The 18,013-nt window shown below is 61.5% G+C and overlaps 2 protein-coding genes across 3 annotated transcripts; both read left to right on the top strand.

Moving 5' to 3' along the window:
* Positions 1-44: 44 nt before the first annotated feature.
* Positions 45-7,682, top strand: LOC308060950 (digestive cysteine proteinase 2-like). Of its 2 annotated transcripts, XM_080380290.1 has the most exons (12): positions 45-272; positions 1,695-1,932; positions 3,118-3,177; positions 3,438-3,530; positions 3,648-3,820; positions 4,558-4,801; positions 4,873-5,068; positions 5,191-5,384; positions 5,930-6,021; positions 6,108-6,269; positions 6,882-7,071; positions 7,306-7,682. In XM_080380290.1, exons 2-12 carry the CDS (start codon positions 1,881-1,883, stop codon positions 7,491-7,493), a joined length of 1,644 nt encoding a protein of 547 aa, XP_080236416.1. In that variant the 5' UTR covers positions 45-272; positions 1,695-1,880; the 3' UTR covers positions 7,494-7,682. The 2 variants fall into 2 exon arrangements, with proteins under 2 accessions (XP_080236416.1, XP_080236415.1); XM_080380289.1 differs by having other exon boundaries at positions 45-1,932.
* A 91-nt stretch (positions 7,683-7,773) lies between these two features.
* LOC308060953 (digestive cysteine proteinase 1-like) lies at positions 7,774-17,967 on the top strand. Its single transcript, XM_080380298.1, has 11 exons — positions 7,774-9,297; positions 9,866-9,925; positions 10,270-10,362; positions 10,508-10,680; positions 10,975-11,215; positions 11,652-11,853; positions 11,953-12,146; positions 12,284-12,375; positions 12,462-12,623; positions 12,845-13,034; positions 13,233-17,967. The coding sequence occupies exons 1-11, from the start codon at positions 9,249-9,251 to the stop codon at positions 13,418-13,420; spliced, it is 1,644 nt and encodes a 547-aa protein (XP_080236424.1). The 5' UTR covers positions 7,774-9,248; the 3' UTR covers positions 13,421-17,967.
* Positions 17,968-18,013: the final 46 nt, after the last annotated feature.

Genomic DNA, 18,013 nt, shown 5'->3' with positions numbered 1-18,013 from the left:
TCCCCCCGCCGCAGTTTCCTGCATAGGCTGTGCTCGGGGGGGGGGGGGGGGGGGGGGGGGATGATGAGGGTGCAAAGGGAGAGTGGGGGGCTGCGGCCACGCTCCAGCCTAGAGCTGGCTGCATCCCAGCTCAGCCGCCCCATCTCCCTGCAGAGCCGGGCTGGATTGCATGCTGGTGGATGGGGGTCCTTGCCCACCTCTCCAGAGCCTTCCTCCTCCTCCTCCTCACCCTGTGGCTAGCCCTCAAAGACTGACCGCTTTCCTGTGTGACGGTGAGTCTGGCCCCAGCGTTTCCTGTTCTCACGGAGGGGGGAGGCAGGGCTGGCAGAGGTCCCAGGTCCCCACCAGCATGGGGACCTGCCCCCCAGGCTGATGCCACACTCACCTTGTCACCCCCCAACTCGTCTTGGGACCACAGCTCCCTTTTAATTCCAGCTGTGGGGGTTTTCGGGGCTCTCTGAGCCTTGCTGGGGTGGGGGTTCCAGCCCCTGTCAGGGATGGAGCCAGCCCCTGTCACTGTGGGCACAGCAGGGACAGGGGCTGTCATCAGCGGCCACCTGCAGAGTGCCGAGCCCCTCCAGGCTCCACCTGGGCTCCCAGGACCCATCCCAAATCCTGGCCCCAGGTGTTTCTGCCCAGCTTCAGCCCCTGGGAGGGCATTTGCCCTCCACCTTGAAAAGAGCCGGCTCAGCCTTGTGTCGTTGTCTGTCCCTTGTCGTCCCCCCCCCCCCCCCCCCCCCAGCTGCCTGTACCCCAGCAGGGTGCTCTGGCACAGGGCAGGACAGGTGCTGAGGTGCCAGCGATGCTGAATGCCCACCCCCAGGGAGCAGGCAGCATGGGCCAGGGGGTCTCGTGGGCTCTCCCATCCCTTGGGATCCCTGCCTGGCACGGGACATCCCCCTGGGCTGGGGAGTAGCCTTGCTAAGAGGGCTCCCAACCTGCTACCTGTGTGTGGATGGAAATTGGGGTGGTGGCATGTAAATCCCCCCCCCCAGGAGTGTCCCCATCTCTGCCCCATTGTCTGAGGGGGCAGGGGACCCCCCAAAGCCCTCAGAGGCAGGGAAGGGTGTGGGGGAAGGTGGGTGGCTTCCCTGGGTTGGAGGTGATGCTCCCTTGCCTTGCTAGACCAGGCTCTCTCTTTCAGCCCAGCTGCCGCCCTGTGCCTCAGTTTCCCTCCTTGCAGCCAGAGAGGCTGAGCAGCAAGGGGTGACATGCATCATTTCTAGCCCCCTGCCCAAACTCTGGGTGCTGGGGTGGCTCAGCCTGTCCCTTCAGAGCTGGCTGTGGGGTGCTCACATTTCCCTGTGCCCCATGGCCAGCTCAGCCCTCCTTTCCCTGCAAGCCCCCCAGCTAAGGGTTCCCACTGCTCCCAGTCTCGGTAATGCCAAGCTGCTCACAGCCCTTCTTCCCTGCTGCGGGCACTGCCTCCCGCCCATCACTCCTGCATCGGGGCTGCCTGGTGAAGAGCTCCCCAGCCTCAGGGAGGCTCCTCTCCCTTGCACCCCTGGACAAGGAGGTGCACAAGAAGGGGACACGCAGCCCCAAGCACCCCATTGCATTGCCGGGGTGGGGGGGTGGGGGCATGGATCCGTCCATTCTGCACCCCACCACCACGCTGCTCGGGGCTCATCAGGGCTCATCCTGCACCTCCCGTCCCCCTGCAGCACCCAGCATTGCTCCATCTCCCTCCGCAGGCACCCTGCCGAGACACGCTTCCCACCAAGCACCCCGGGGTGCCCGCCCCCCTGCGCACCCCGCCAGGCACCACATGATGCTGGTTCCTTCCCTCCTCTGGGGAGGGCCCTGGCTTCTGCTCTGCTTCCACCGCCAGCTCTGGCTTAGAGGTGAGAGCTGGTGCTGGGCGAGCCGGGGCGGCGAGGATGGGTGTTCTCCGCTGGCTGGTGGTCTCTGCGCTCTGCGCCACCGTCTGGGGTGAGTCTGTCCCCCGTGGCACTGTCCCTGCCGAGCACCCTGGGGATGGGAGTGGGGGTCACACAGGCAGGTCTTGCTTCCCTGCTGCTGCACCGCTGGGGAAGTGATTCCTTGCTTGTTGGGTCCCCAGATTTGCAGTTTCACCAAGACAGAGGAGAGTTGCAAGGGGTGGCGAAGGGGTGGGTGGGGGGGATGCCCCTTGAGGGCTTGGCGGGGCTGCGGGGGTGAAAATAAAGCTAAATTGAGCCAGATGGGCATTAACCTGTGCACAAGCACAAGCTGTTTCCCTGGCTTTGCTGCCTGCGAAGAGCGGGCAGGGAAGGCGGGCAGGGGAGCCAGGCAGGCTGTCACTGGCAGCAGCAGGAGGAGACAGGGTGGGGGTACAGACCCGTACCCCCGCAGGGTCTACGCTGGATCTATCGCTGCTCCCCCCTCCATGGGCACCACCTGTGGGTGCCCAGCCCCGGGGTGCGACAGGCACCCATGGGATGGGATGGGGCGCAGGCAGCGGGGGCTGCCAGTCCCTGCCCCCCCGGCTTTCAGGTGCAGCAGCAGGGGCAGGTCTGGTCCCAGCTGCCCGGGGCAGACGCTGCTGGGTCGCTCCAGGCGAGAAGGCAGACGCTGACGGAGGGAAAAGGCCCATTCCCGGTTGCGGGTGTGTTGGCGTGGGGTTGCACAAGCTGGGAGCCCGGAGGGAGATTGGGAAGGTCACTGGGAGATGCCAGCGAGGACCAGCCAGCTCCCTGGCACCTTTCAACCACGCCTTGCCTGTCAGGGGACAGCTTGGCTGCACCCCCCCATGGCAACATCACCCAAAGCCATGGCCATGTCACCCTGGGGGTGACACTGCCTTCCACAGGGACATTATCCCAAAAGCCACCCCAGCAGCTGGGGCTCCCTGGGGGTGCAACATCACTGGGCTCGCTCCAGTGTAGCAGGAGGTCATGGCGCAGTGCTGACCCTGGATCTGGCCCTGGAAGGGTGTCAGTGCATCAGTGCCCTTTCCATGTGCCGCTGGTGGGCTCATGGAGCTGCTTTTGGCCAAGCCCCCCTGCCCTGAGCAGAAGGGGCTGCAGGGAAGGGGAGCCCTGGCTCGGGCAGCCTCCTGCCCTGAGCACCCCATCCCCAGCTCGGCCATGGCGGGGGGGCAGCCCCCACTCACCCTTGCCCCTCTCTGCCTTTCAGGACAGGACTATGGGCTCTCCCGGCCACCTCCTCATTTCGGCTCCATCTACCATGTCCGAGGTAACAGGACCCCACAGCGCCCTTTGCTGGGGGTGAGGGGAGCGGAGGATGCTCAGCACCGGGCAGGACCGGGCTGTCCCAGTGCCAAACTGGGGCAGCTTCCCACAGCCGAGTGCCTCCCCTTGACCTGGCACCCACGGGGAAAACAGCTCTGTTGGCTGCGGGTCCGCATGCTCTGTGGGTGCTGGGGGACTCGGGGAGGGGTGCTGGGGTGCTGAGTCCTTGGGGCTGACCCATGTCCCATGCTGGGGACCTCGCAGGTGTCATTAACCTGCCCTATGCCGAGATCGAGGAGCCCTTCGAAGCCTGGTACAACCTGACGGGAAACAAGAGCCGGATCCAATATTATGGGGGTAAGCAGGTGGGCGTCCATCCGCTGTGGGCTGTGCCTGCCCTGCACGCCCCCCCTGTGCAAAGGCAGGGCGCAGGCAGGACCACCGTGCCTCAGTTTCCCCTTCTCACCGGCACAGGGCAGGTGATAACCTACCAGCTGGCAGCGGTGAAGCCCTATGGGATGCGGTACAAGATCACGCCAGAGACCACCGAGAAGGAGGTGAACACCAGGAAATGCTTCCAGCTGCCCGGCTCCAAGGAGGACGTGGTCAAGGCTCAGAGCGTCTTCCCCAGCATTGATGGCTTCAAGGTGAGAAACGCCAGAGCCTGGATCCGACCCGCTGCCCGGAGCATCTTCAGGCTCTGGGTGGGGTGCTGGGCAGCTGGGGGTGCTCCTCTCCATCCCAGGGGCTGCAGGGTGCTGGGACAGGCCAGAACATGCCCCTGCACCCCAGGGCACAGGGAGGGTCACTTCCCCACCCGGATCGGGGCCGGACTCCCGACTCCTTTCCCAATCTCAGCAGCCGTGTTGGAACGTGTCGCAGCCCACATGAACACCGGGGTTTGGGGATGGCTCAGGCAAGTTGCTACACGGCAGCTCAGCTCCTGTTGGCCCCAGCCTCCGGCAGGGCTGGGGGCAGCACGTGAGCAGCAGGGACAGCAAGCTGTCACCAAGCCAGACACGTGCCTGCAGGTCGAGGGCTTGGGAACACCCAGAGCGTTTTGGAGAGGGGGTGCAGACAGGCTCCCCCCCACTATGGGTGCACATACAGCACTGTGCGCGTTGGGGTGTGCCCAGGGATGGATGGGGGGGGTCTGTCCTGTGTTGCACCCCAAATCCTCACCCTGCTTTCCATCCCGTGCATGTGTGCTAATGGCCATGGAGCCACTTGATCGAGCCGGAGATCCCAGTGGGGGCTGGTGCAAGGCGCTGCATGTGTGCTGGGAGCAACAGGATCCTGCAAAAGGGCTGGATGATGGGGAGCAGGGGGGGACTGTGGGGTCCCCACCCAGGTCCCCCTCTCCCTGACGCGGTGTCCCCCCCAGTTCCTGCGTGAGGAGTACTACCGGGGCCGGTACTGTGCTGTGTGGCAGAACGTCACTCGCTGGGCGCAGAAGAAGAACGTCTACACCCTGTGGGTGACCAACTCCAGCTGTGGGGTGGCCCCCGTCCACTACGAGATGCGGGGCTACAACAGCCTGCTGGGCTCCCACTACGACAAGTACGAGATCGCCTACAGCGACTTCGACAACAGCTTCCCCCCCTCCGTCTTCGACATCCCCATCAATGGTGAGCCAGGAAGGGGCCCCCCATCCTGCCCGTGGGGCTCGGGCTGATGGCATCCCCTCCTTGCTCCCCAGAGACCAAGAAGTGTGGGGTCCTGCCGGGGAGCGTGGCGGAGCACCGGGTGCTGGCAAACCCCATGGAGGATCTGGTGGGACGGCACCAGCCCTGGGCCCACGAGGTTTTCCACCACTACCGCAGGCGGCTGGGGCGGCAGTACGGCTCCGCGCGGGAGCTGGAGCACAGGCAGAGCATCTTCGTGCACAACATGAGGTACAGGCAGACGGGGGGATGCCGACACCCCAGGGGTGCTCCTCGTCCCCGGGGGGTTTCACCGCTGCTGCGGTGGGAGATGGCATCGGTGCCGGCTGGTGCCATCCCCGTTGCGGTGGCAGGTTCGTGCACTCGAGGAACCGCGCCGCGCTCTCCTACACGCTGGCGCTGAACCACCTGGCCGACCGCACGCCCCAGGAGCTGGCTGCCCTGCGGGGCCGGCGCCGGAGCGGGGCTCCCAACAACGGGCAGCCCTTCCCCACCGAGCTCTACACCGGCCTCATCCTGCCCGAGAGCCTCGACTGGCGCATGTACGGTAGGTGCAGGGGCGGCGGGACGGCGGGGTGCTGCGGGATGGCGTGAGGCTGCGATGTGGAGGCTGTGAGTGCTACTCATCCCGGCCAGCGCGATGTCCCACCGAGCCACCCTGCTCTCCATCACCGTGCTGAGGAGCCCGTGGGGCTGCAAGGTCCCCTGTGGTCCCCATGTCCCTGTGGCCCCCGCTCTGCTCAGCAACTGGAAGAAAGAAGCGGGGCTTATCCGGCAAAAGGCAGCTCGGTCAGCACTTGGCCCTCATTCAGTCTGGTGCCTCAGGGACACATGTGGCATCTGAAGCCACATCTGGTTTCGTCCATGTCCCCATCAGCTGGGAGGGACCCCCCCAGAGCTTGCCCCAACCCAAGGGCAGGGATCCCCCCAGTTTGCTGGTACATTTTCCCCCACCCTGATTAGCACCAAGACCTGGCTGCGCCGGCTCTGGGAGCACAGCAAGTCCCCAACTCCTGCCTTGGTTTCCCTTCCACCTGCCATCATCCCCCAGTGCCACGCCAGCCTCTCACCCCCCTGTCCCGCTGTCCCCAGGTGCTGTCACCCCTGTGAAGGACCAGGCTGTCTGCGGGTCCTGCTGGAGCTTCGCCACGACGGGCGCGATGGAGGGTGCCCTCTTCCTCAAGGTGAGAGCGGGGCTGTGCCCTGTAGGGATGGCCAGGGTGCCTGGAGGGTGCCTGTCCCCATCCCTGCAGCATGTGTCCCCCCACAGACCGGCGTGCTGACCCCCCTGTCCCAACAAGTCCTCATCGACTGCTCCTGGGGCTTCGGGAACTACGCCTGCGACGGGGGCGAGGAGTGGAGAGCCTACGAGTGGATCAAGAAACACGGTGGCATCGCCAGCACCGAGTCTTACGGCACCTACAAGGGGCAGGTGAGGGTGGCCCCGTGTCCCTGCCGGGGTCCCCCAGCTCTCAGGATGTGTGTTCTGGGACTTTAAAGCCACGATGGGGCTGCTCAGGATGGGTCAGAGGCACTAATGGGCTCTGGAGACGGGGATGTCACCTTGTCCCTGAGGCGCCAGGCACCCTGCTGTTCAAAGCACAGTCCAAAGCCAAGCCCCGGGGCTCAGCTGGGTGGTTTCATCACCACGTGCCTCAGTTTCTCTTCTTGCAAAACAGGGACAAGGCTCCTCCGCCCATGGGTGGTGCCATGGGTCCCTCCATACCCTGGGGTGCAGGGATGGAGCAGGGCTTCCCTGGGACGGGGACCTGGCTGCAAAACATGGGCAACAATTCCCCAAAGGCTTCAGGTGCAGGGCCAGCTCCCGGTGCTGCATGTAGGAAATGCTGTGTCCCTGCAGCAACCAGGAAAATGCCCCCACCGTGGTGGGCAGGGGATGACAGGGGGGTCAGAGCTGGGATGCTGCCTCAGCCTGAATCCTAGATCACTCCCTGCATTAGAGCAGAGCTGCACGGGGGCAGCGTTCTCGTGCGGGTACCTGGGGGCTCCTGATGACACAGTGTCCCCCCTCGGGGTCCCACAGAACGGCTTGTGCCACTACAACCAATCTGAGATGCTGGCCAAGATCACGGGCTATGTCAACGTCACCTCAGGCAACATCACGGCAGTCAAAGCCGCCATCTACAAGCACGGCCCTGTGGCCGTCAGCATCGACGCCTCGCACAAGACCTTCTCCTTCTACTCCAACGGCATCTACTATGAGCCCAAGTGTGGTGAGTTGGAGGACACACAGGGCACGGGAGCACCTGGGTGCCCAGGGAGATGCCAGAACACCCATGTTTCCCTCCCTGCTGTCAAGCAGCTTTGGCAGGGGTGAAGGAGGGAACCGGCCCCGCAGCCCTCCGCAGCGCTGCAGCAGCCCTGGGAGCAGGGATGCTCACGGGAGCAGGGATGCTCATGGGACAGGGATGTTCTGAACGAGCCATCTCCTGTGTTGTCCCCTGCAGCGAACAAGCCTGGAGAGCTGGACCACGCAGTGCTGGCCGTGGGCTATGGGGTCCTGCAGGGAGAGACCTACTGGCTCATCAAGAACTCCTGGTCCACATACTGGGGCAATGATGGCTACATCCTCATGGCCATGAAGGACAATAACTGTGGTGTGGCCACCGAAGCCACCTACCCCATCCTGGCCTGAGCCACCTCTCAGCTCTGCAGGGAGAGCCCTCGGTGATGCTTTCGACACGCATCCCTGGAGCAGCCCTTCAGTGTGAGCCATCACGCAGCAGGAAGCTGGGCACACAGTGGGACAGGGCCATGGGGTGCTGGACAAGGGGCAGGATGGGGACCCAGCTGTGGGCTTGCCAATAAAGACCTTGGAAAAATACTGGTTTGCTTCTACAGCAGGGACTCAGTCGCTGGCCGCCCAGCTCTGCCCCCTTTGCAGACCCCAGTGCCTGCAGCATGCAACACATCTGTCCCCTGCACAGGTCCCTGTCCCCCAGCTTGTTTTTCTTTGTCCTGTGGGACCACAGGGGCCTCCTGGCGAGGGGACCACACCGCCTGGCAGAGCCAGCTGGCTCTTGCAGACAGTCCCAGACACCCAGGGCGAGGGGAGCGGCTTTTCCAGCCCTATCTCTCAAGGTGGAGCACAAACAACCCCAGGGACTCCTGCTGAGACAAGAAATTCCCGGTGGGGTGCTGGGGAGGGGGGAAGGCAGCCACCCTCTGCCCCACTGCCCAGGTCCCTGTTGTGGCTATGGGTGGGGATGTCACCGGCGGTGTTTGCCAACGCCACGAGCCAGGCTCCCCTTCACCCTGTGGGGCTGCCCCCCTCCAGGAAAGGCACTTTACACCATGGCCATGGCTCACCTGGGTGCTCCTAGTTCAGAATCGAGCCCTCCTGGGAGAGCAGGGTCAGCGCATGAGGATCCTGCAGACGGGTGGGAAGGTGCCTCTGTCCTGACCCTGGTGGTCTCCTGTCTTCGCTGGTACATCCCTGGGGCAGGATGCATCTCTGCATGGGTTGGGGTGCTTTGAAGTGGTGGTGCTGGTCCCTGGGGAGGTGCTGCAGTACGGGGTGCATCAGCCCAGCCCTGCACCCAGGGGTACGGCTGAATCGGACCCGACAGCCCGTGGCACATGCAGCCAGGCTATGCCAAGCCCTTATCGGCTTTGTTTTGGGCTCAGGCAGCCCCACAGGCGCTCGCTGTCACCTTGGGCTGGGGGCCAGCTGGACGCGCAGCAAGTGGGAGGGGTGAAGGCCACTCTGCTGCAGTGACACCGCTGCTCTCCTCACAGGGTCTGATTTTCCATGTCACTCTTGACATTTCATCTGCATCTTTCCCCTTTTTCCAATCCCCCCCCCCAATTGCATCCTTGCCCCTGGTGGTGTATGCAGAAGGATGCAGGGATGCCAACGGGCCCCATCTCCCTACCACTGCCCAGCGCTGCCTTTGGTGGGACACCTTGGCTCCTGTTCCAGGAGGGCAGGGAGCACCCAGAGGGGCTCTGGGGTGCCTGGCAGGGTCCCATTGCCTTGGGTTGCTGCCGATGCTCCCCCTGCTCGCAGCACACTGCAGCAAAGCCTGGCTGCAAACTGCCATGCAGGATGGGTGGGAGCAAAGGGACCCCAGCACCAAGCCCCCGATCCCTGGGGCACCCACCCTTGCCCCAGGGGATGGCCATGCCATGGGGTCCCACAGGGGTCTGGGTCCCATCCTGCTCCCCCTGCCCCAAACCCTGCAAGCACACAGCATCAGCACCCACCCTAGTATGGGTGAGAAAGACACCCATGGGTGCCCATGGGGGGGCAATGTAAAGCCACACCTCCTCCTTGGTCTAGCCCCAGCCAAGGGAAGGACGGGGCTCTGCCTGTTGGCTGCCTGCAGCTCTTTGCCCACCCACCAGCCATATTTAAGCCACCCATGGGTGCAGGGCTGGAGTGCGCAGGATGGAAGGGCTGGGGTGGCTGCTGGTGCTGGGGGCCGCCACGATGCTGGGTAAGCACCCACCTTGGCCAAGCTCGGAGGGGGGAACACACTGAGGCCATGCCCCCATCACAGGGGGATGCCATTGTGCCCCTTAGCCTGGGCACTGCGGTGGTCCTGGGCTGCTGTGGGGTCCTGGCCTTGGGATGGGGCTGCCCTGTCCCTATCCCTGTGCCTGGAGTAGTGCAGGGACAGTGGGCACACTCTGCGTGTGCCATATGGGGGTGCATACAGTTGCCCCTCATGTCCTGGGGTGTGCATGGGGTCTTGGGGTGCCCCTGAGCTGGCTGCACCCCAAGGAGAGTGGGGGGGGGTGGTGGTGGTGGTGGTGGCAGTTCTGGATTGGCCAGAGAGCTGGTGGAGAAGCAGGGAGCCCCGGCTTGCAGACCCCTGTTCTCTGCACTGCCCAGGCAGGTGGGAGCCTTCCCAGCACTGCCACCAGCACGGGCTCCCCTGGGGCTGTCCCCCTCTCCGGGGGGACAATGAGCCAGGGACCAGCACTGCTGCCAGCCCCTGCCATGGAGAGCTGGGTAATCAGCAGTGTAAAGGGGTTCGGGGTTTGTTTCTGGTTTTCTTCTAGAAGCAGAGTGCAGAGCTTCTCTGGAGACACCCACATTTGGGGACATCTACCATGTCACAGGTAGGGCTTGGGGACAGGGCACCCCACTGGGATGGTGCCATCGCTGCCATGCTGCCTGAGGGTGTCCCTCGGGCACCTCCAGCCACCAGCTCCCATGTGACGTGCCCAAGCCGAGGAGGCTCCAATTCCCCCACAAAACCCAGGGGCTGGGGTGCATCGCTGCCGTGGGGTGCTGCCGGTGGTGGCCAGGGGTGGAGGAAGGGGGTGATGCTGTGGGGCCCTGGGGTGCTCCCTGCCCACCCTGTGCTCCCCTCTCAGCCACAGGCTTGGGGCAGGGGGATGGGGGATGTCCCTGGGGATCAGCCCCCCGCAGCCCCCTGAGCCCAGCCCCTCTGTGTCCGCAGGAGTCATCAGCCTGCCTTACGCAGAGATCAGGGAGCCCTTCGAAGCCTGGTACAACCTCACTGGTGGGAAAAGCCGCATCGAGTACTATGGCGGTGGGTGCAGAAAGGGGTCCGTCCCCTCCATCCCTCACCCTCCTCCTGCCCCAGGACGCTCCTGTGCCCTGGGAAAGCCCTGGCAGCCATCACCACACCAGGACCCGGGGGCTTGGCTTGACCTTAACGCTGTCCTCATCCCCAGGCCAAGTGGTCACCTACCAGTTTGGCTCCATCGAGCCCTTCGGTGCCAGCTTCAAGGTGACGCCTGAGACGACGGAGACGGAGGTCAACGTCCGCAAGTGCTTCCGCATCAATGGCACCAACAGGGACCTTATCGCCCCGCAGAGTGTCTTCCCCAGCCTGGACAACTTCAAGGTAAGCCCCGGGCACAGTCCTCCAAAATGCAGGATGGGGCAGGGGAGGGGACAAGGGACACCCCCATAGGTACAGGGCGTTTGATGGCTACCTCTCTACAAGGGCCGAGCAGCCTTCCCTGGCTGGGTATGGGTAAATACAAGGCTGGATGAGGCCAGGGGTGATGGAGGTGGAGGGGTTACATCCAGTGTGGCATCACGCAGGATGGGGTGCCATCACTGTGGGGTGCCCCAGCTCACTGGGGGCATGGTGCCGGTGTGGCACCCTGGTCCCTGACGCATGCGCTGTGCCCAGCGGGTGCGGGAGGAGCGCTTCCGTGGGCAGCACTGTGCCGTCTGGCAGAACGTCTCCTACTGGGGTCACAAGAAGAACGTCTACACGCTGCGGGTGGGCAGCTCTGCCCACGGCCCCGTGCCCCTGCACTACGAGGTGCGCGGCTTCAACAGCCTCCTGGGCTCCCACTATGACAAGTACGAGATCGACTACTCCTCCTTCAGCCACCGCTTCCCTCCCAGCGTCTTCCATCTCCCCGAGGGTGAGTGTCCCCAGCCACCGTGCCGCCCAGCCGGTGGCTAGTGTGGCCACCAAAATGCAGCACCCCTTCCACCGTTTGTTTTTGGTTTGTGTTTTTTTGGGTTTGTTTTGTTTTGTTTTTTTTTATAAGACTGATAATTTGGGTGAATTGCTTTGGTTGGGAGAACAGCAGGGGAGGAATTTAATTAATGTTGATAGCTGGGGTGATGCAGGTGCTTTCCTGCTGTTGGCTCCCCCGTGCCAGAGCGCAGGGTTCTGGGTGGGATGGCAGGTGCTCGGGAGCGGCTCTGGAAGTGTGGGTGCAGATCACCCCCGCACCCATGTGTCTGTACGGGATGGACACCCCCAGTGGTTTTGGGGGTGACCACGCTGTGCACCACGGCTGGGGGGCTGGGAGGGACTGTCCCTGCTCAGGAGGCGTCCATGTCTCATGGCAGGGGTGCAGTGCAAGCAGTGGCCCACAGCCAGCCCCGAGCACCGCATCATGGCCAACCCCATGCAGGAGTTTGTGGGGAGGGCACCAGAGATGGACCATGTCCACCACCACCTCTTCCACCACTACAAGGAGCGGTTCGGGAAGAGCTACGACAGCGAGGAGGAGCACGAGCATCGCAAGCGCACCTTCATCCATAACATGCGGTACAGGATGCCAGGGGGACAGGCTGGGGGGGTGCTCAGGGTTGGGGTGGCCAGCGTGGTCCCTCGCTCCCCTCTCGCAGCAAGTCTGCTCTGCTGCAGGTTCGTGCACTCGAGGAACCGCGCCGCGCTCTCCTACACGCTGGCGCTGAACCACCTGGCCGACCGCACGCCCCAGGAGCTGGCTGCCCTGCGGGGCCGGCGCCGGAGCGGGGCTCCCAACAACGGGCAGCCCTTCCCCACCGAGCTCTACACCGGCCTCATCCTGCCCGAGAGCCTCGACTGGCGGCTGTATGGTGAGGAGGGAGCTGGTACCACCAGTGTGCCGGCCTGGAGTGTGCACCGGGGTCAGCTGTGCATGCCAGGGTTTGCGGAGGGACAGGTAGCATCCTTCACTGCTCTGCTAAATGTGTGCCCGTCCCGCTGTCCCCAGGTGCTGTCACCCCTGTGAAGGACCAGGCTGTCTGCGGGTCCTGCTGGAGCTTCGCCACGACGGGCGCGATGGAGGGTGCCCTCTTCCTCAAGGTGAGAGCGGGGCTGTGCCCCGTAGGGATGGCCAGGGTGCCTGGAGGGTGCCTGTCCCCACCCCTGCAGCATGTGTCCCCCCACAGACCGGCGTGCTGACCCCCCTGTCCCAACAAGTCCTCATCGACTGCTCCTGGGGCTTCGGGAACTACGCCTGCGACGGGGGCGAGGAGTGGAGAGCCTACGAGTGGATCATGAAGCACGGTGGCATCGCCAGCACCGAGTCCTACGGGCCCTACCTGGGGCAGGTGAGGGTGGCCGTGTTGCTTGGGGGGTGCAGCGCTACCCCTTCCCCAATCCTTCCCCCCAGGCGCTCCCAAATCAGCCATCAGGCCTCCGGCAGTGGATGGAGGCTCTACTTTGATTTATGGATGCACCATCCGAGCTGACCCTCTCCCTCCTTCCCCCTGGCTGGGGTGGGTCAGACCCCCCCACTTGCCCTGCTGACACCCCTGCCTCCCCCCCCTAGAATGGCTACTGCCACTGCAACCAGTCGGAGCTGCTGGGCCGACTCACCGGCTACGCCAGCGTGGAGCCGGGCAGTGCCACTGCACTGAAGGCTGCGCTGGTCAAGCACGGCCCCGTGGCCGTCAACATCGACGCCTCGCACAAGTCCTTCGCCTTCTACGCCAACGGTGTCTACGAGGAGCCCCGCTGTGGTGAGTCCAGCCAACACAGGGGGCTCTGTGTCCCGCTCATGGGAGCTGGGATAGGCAAAAATATTTGCCGGGTGGTAGTTACCTCCCCGCTGAGCTCTGAGCCAGGGGATATGGGGCCACTCGCTGCATCAGGAACGAGCTCCAGCTCCAAGGGATGGGGAAGAAGATGGCTCTGTTTTCTTCTCTCCTCCTGGCCAGGAAATGAGACATCGGCGCTGGACCACGCAGTGCTGGCCGTGGGCTACGGGGTCCTGCAAGGCAAGAGCTACTGGCTCATCAAGAACTCCTGGTCCACTTACTGGGGCAACGATGGCTACGTCCTCATGGCCATGAAGGACAATAACTGTGGTGTGGCCACTGCCGCCTCCTTCCCCATCCTGGCCTGATGAGACACGGCCCCACATGTGCCCTGTCCCCTCTGTGTCCCCTTGGGCAGCTCCAGATGGATGGGGGGCTGGCAGAGGGATGAGGGGCCCTGGGAGGTGGTTGTGGGGCTGAAGGGGGCAGCTCAGCCAGGAGGTCGGAGGATGCTCTCAGCCCCCTGGAGAGATATTTTACCATTTTGGCCATAAAAGCCTGTAGAAGTGATCCTGTCTGTCATGCTCAGGTGTCTTCCACCAGCCTTAGCCCCCCCCACCGCCAGCCACAGCCCTTGCCATGGCTGCCTTCTGCAGCCCTCTGTGGGATGAGTTTCACCCAATGCTCAGCCCAGGCTCACCCGTTTGGGTTGTGTGCCCTAACCCCAGTTTTCAGTGCCACCCCCAGAAGTGCCAGCACCCCCTGCCCCAGCAGGGAGCCTGAATCCACTCTCAGAGGCTGGGCTGGGCTCAGAGCCCTCCTGTGCCCAACTGCACCACCCCATCCCTGCTGCCGGCATCACACAGGGAAGCAGGGAGCTGCCCCCCACCAGGGCAGCCCCCAGCCCCCAGTGTCTCTTGGCACACCTGGCTCCTTGGCTCAGCCTCTCCCTGGGCTCCTGTGTGGGCCAGGGCTTGGTGACTCAGTTTCCCCACGCATCTGGGGGGAAAAGCAGAGCTTCTGAGGGTTTCCCTGCTGAGCCCTTGGGATGGAGGGAGCCCAAAGGAGACCCAGCTCATTCCATCCAGAACACATCAGGGGGGCTTCTCCAACCTCCTGGGGAGCAGCTGGGCTTGGAGCTGCCACCCCAGAGCTGTTGTGCTCCTTTTGTCTCCACTTGCTCCAGTGCCTTACCCCAAACCTGCATGGCCATGGGGCAGCCTGACCAAGAGCTGAGGGGCTAACGAGGCTAGTGCTGCTCTTGGGGTGTCCAGGCTGGATATCAGGGTAGTGTGAAGGCTCATTCCTGGGGGTCAGATCACATCCACCCTGGCAGGCAGCCCAGAGCCCCTAGGTGAGAGCTGCTGGCACCACCAGGCTCTGCCTTCCCAATTTAAGAGCCCAATTAGCAGTCAGGCAGCTGCAAGGGGAGCCTACAAAAGGGGTATAAGCCTGGCTTGTATCAGCATGTGTACAGGCTGCATCTTCCCCCAGAATGGGCTTCTGGTGGTTGAGAAGTGACATCCCCCCATGGCTACACCCTTTTTTTTTAATAGCAAACGGCCAGGGTCAGCCACCGCGCTTCCTCACTGCAAGCACCGGCCGGCAGCACCCAGGGAGCAGCGCTTCCTTCCAGGCAACGTGATTGCTCCCAATTGAGGGTGGCAGGTCATAATATTTTCTTGTTTTCTTTCACTTGTTCACCTGCTTATTTTACAATTTGCTGCACTGATTTCTGAAGTGGTCTTTAATCATTCTCAGCAGGGGTGCTGACTCGAATTCGTGTCTGGGAGAGAAATGATCACTGCACAGGAATAATGTGGTTTATTCTGTGGGAGTCCAGGTCTCCAGATCTTTGATTCTCTTGACTGCAGTCGATAAAACATGCTTTGACTTTCAGGGAACCGTGACTTTCAGGCTCCCTTTGGATAGGTGATGTTCTGAATTTGCTGCTGAACACGCAGGTGGCTTTGAGAGCTGGAGGCTTTGCACCCCCCGGAAGCATTTAGCAGGAGCCTGAAATTTTGCATTTGTGGCATTAGGGATAGCAGTTCTGAGCGTGGGTAGTTAAGGATGGCTGGGAACTTAAAAAAAGATCCATTTATTATATTTGAAAAAGGAGAAAATGAGAAAGGACATACCTGAAGAGACGTTTGATGTTTCCATGCTGTTTCCAGAGCCAGCCTCGGCTTCTGGCTCCCAGCCCGGGTGAGCTGCAACCTCCAGACTCCCCTCGACAACTGAACCTCAGAGTTGCTCCAGGTTTTGCAGAGCGTAGCAAAGAACAGCCACTCTGAGTCCTGCTTTTTATTGAAAGCACAGCTGGCCCAAAGGTATGCATTTAAGGCTTCCTTCGGAAAAGGCACATTGCCTGCATACCCTGCATCTCTAGCTTGCCAGCTTATGCAGGCAGCTCCCCAAATGTGATACCTTGATGGTGAAATATCAGCTGAGGCTGGTGCTTTATGGGGAGCGAGCACTGCCTGGAGAATGAAAGCTGAGAGGATTTGGCATCTATCTCCCATATGCCCCCTTGAGAATCCCATCTTCTTGGCCTGCAGGGTGAAGCAGTTCCAGGTGTCTCCTAGGTCAGCTTCATGCAGAACACACAGGACCAGAGGTAGTCCTCGGTATTTCTGAGAGTCCTCTGCCACCTTCAGGGTCTCCTCCTTGTTCAGCTGCTCCTTCTTGGCATCTGCCAGCCAAGCGTTTGGTGCCCAGGGGCTTGAACTGGGCATGGGGACGTCTGCCTGCAAGCTGATCCCTCTAGAGGCTGTCCAAGCTGATGGTGGCTTTCATGCTGGAGGTGGGAGTCCGTTTGGCACCCTTGCAGGCTTACCTGAGCCTCCAACAGCTCCTTTGTCCTGCCTGATGCTCTCCTGATGCTTCTTTAAGAATTCATCCATGAAGATGCTCACCAAGTGGTCATCACCTCCCAGGGGAGTGTCCCTAACTGTGGCTTTTACCTCAACAACCTCCCTGTCTACAGTGAAGATGCTGATAGCCCTCAAGGTGCATGTTAAAGCTGAGGACATCGTGCTCTCCATCAGGGTGATGGAGGCTGTAGGCCAGGGCTGCTGACATCTCCTCGAAGCCCCTCAGCACGGCAATGACAGCAATAACCCCGGCACCTTTGGTGGCCCGTTCTGGGAGCTGCCGGGACAAGCTGACACAGGGATGATCGTTTCTCCTGGCTGCCCCCCATCAACCCTGGGACAGCAGTGGGAACCTTGGGGCCATCCCAGCCCCACGCTGAGCTCTGACCCACCCGCTCTCGCAGAGCTCAGCGCCGGCCAGGACACGGGATGCAAGCTGAGGCAGAGCACGCCGCCACAAACGGCTCCCGAGAGGTGTTTTGTTTGCAGTGAAACGGCCTTTCTGTGGGTGAGAGCATCCAGATCTGCGGGATCAATCTGTCCACACATCCAGAAATTCAGGGTGGGCTGAGTTTGCCAAGCTAAATTATTCTCCGAGGAAGGGCGGCTGGGATTTCAGCTGGGTTTGGTTTCTCGCCCTGCCCTCGGCTGTCCTGGATACTGCGCTTCCCTCCGGAGGCAGCTGCGCTCCAGCGCAGACCTCTGTGCAGCAATGCCAGGTGGCCAGAAAATGTGCTCCAGCCCCAAAGCTGGCTGCCTTTCAGTGCTGGATGAATTATCTGTGAAAACCTCTTACGGCTCGCACAAAACAAGGTAATTATTCAGAAAGCAGGGGACATGGAGAGAGCCAGAATATGAAAATATTATCTGTTAGTGATTTACAGAGAACCACAGACGGTGTTAAAGAACAGCAGCTGAATCAAACTTGCTTTGGCAACTTCTTGGCTCCCAAATGCTCCAGACGACCCAGGGTGGGGTGGGGGTGGGGGGGCTGATCATGAGCTCATAACAACACTCCTGCACCCTGGGGAAGGGGCCTCTGGAGGTCTGGGTCTCCAGAGCTGGGTCAGGATGGAGCTGGGTGATTCATGGAGGGAAAGGACACGTGTTACAGAGCTCTGAGGTTTTAGGATGGCAAACATAATGGTTCAGGGGGAGGCCACCTCACTTTTGCTATCTAATGCAGCACCTGGAGCTTTTTTGGGGTACAAAGGGTTGCATCCAGTGTGATCTGAAGTCTTTCAGGCTCTGCAAAGCTAGAAACTGCTTTACTGCTAACGAGGCTATCCTGGAAAATCACCGAGGCAGTGGCTTTCTAAACATTTCTTATTACACTTCCTTCAGTAGCAGCTTTACAAATGCTCTTCCTTAGCCAAATCTTTTTCCCTTGGCGGCCGTGACTGCTCTGGCAGGTTTGTTGTTCATGCTCTGAAACGAAATTGTTCCTTTTCCTTCAGCTCGAGATAATGGCAACCCGCCCCCCCTGCCCCACCCCCGACTTTGAGGTTTTATTTCTTGCAAGAGATCGCTTGTGGTGTTTACATTTTCCAGGTGCGCTGTCAAACCCCAGAAAGCTGGGCAACCCCAGTCCTCCACCTCTGCCTGATTTCCCCAAGAACCTCTCCTCGGAGCACAGCAGCTCCTGAGCTGCGAGGAGGGTTTTGTTTAAAGCCATCCACCACCTCTGCCAAGCTCTGCCTTCTGCTTTCACCGACTGATATTTCCCAATCACAATCTAGCATCCAGCACAATGCAACAAATTTCATGAAATTAAGTATTTCTCCTACAGACAGCATATTTGCCCGGTGATTATAACTAGTCCCCGAGGTAGCCAAGCACAGCAGAATTTCAGTTTAATATGCACACCCACGCAGCCTTACTAAAAACCCAAGACACTCCCCCGGTCCTTCTTGGGAAAGACTGAGCACTGCAGTGAGCATCTCGTATTTCAGCTTCACCACTTGCACAAGCTAGGACTGGGAATACTCTGTCATCTGGTGTTAAAAAAAAAAAAAAAAAAAAAGTGGGGAAAGAAGTTTTCCAAAGATTTCAAGGGATCTCTTATGGTCTTACAGAGAGAAAGGT

This window comes from Falco punctatus (genome assembly GCF_963210335.1).
Source record: "Falco punctatus genome assembly, chromosome: 3".
NCBI classification, from domain to species: domain Eukaryota; kingdom Metazoa; phylum Chordata; class Aves; order Falconiformes; family Falconidae; genus Falco; species Falco punctatus.
The sequence above is the reverse complement of the archived record's forward strand: the minus strand, read 5'-3'. Positions and strand labels throughout refer to the sequence as shown.

Excerpts from the sequence above, each read along its gene's own strand:
- LOC308060950 (XM_080380290.1), top strand. The coding sequence starts at position 1,881 with ATGGGTGTTCTCCGCTGGCTGGTGGTCTCTGCGCTCTGCGCCACCGTC. Across the intron at positions 5,385-5,929 it reads CCTCGACTGGCGCATGTACG|GTGCTGTCACCCCTGTGAAG; the intron begins GTAGGTGCAGGG and ends CGCTGTCCCCAG. Across the intron at positions 7,072-7,305 it reads CTACTATGAGCCCAAGTGTG|CGAACAAGCCTGGAGAGCTG; the intron begins GTGAGTTGGAGG and ends TGTCCCCTGCAG.
- LOC308060953 (XM_080380298.1), top strand. The coding sequence starts at position 9,249 with ATGGAAGGGCTGGGGTGGCTGCTGGTGCTGGGGGCCGCCACGATGCTG. Across the intron at positions 9,298-9,865 it reads GGGGGCCGCCACGATGCTGG|AAGCAGAGTGCAGAGCTTCT; the intron begins GTAAGCACCCAC and ends GTTTTCTTCTAG. Across the intron at positions 13,035-13,232 it reads CTACGAGGAGCCCCGCTGTG|GAAATGAGACATCGGCGCTG; the intron begins GTGAGTCCAGCC and ends CCTCCTGGCCAG.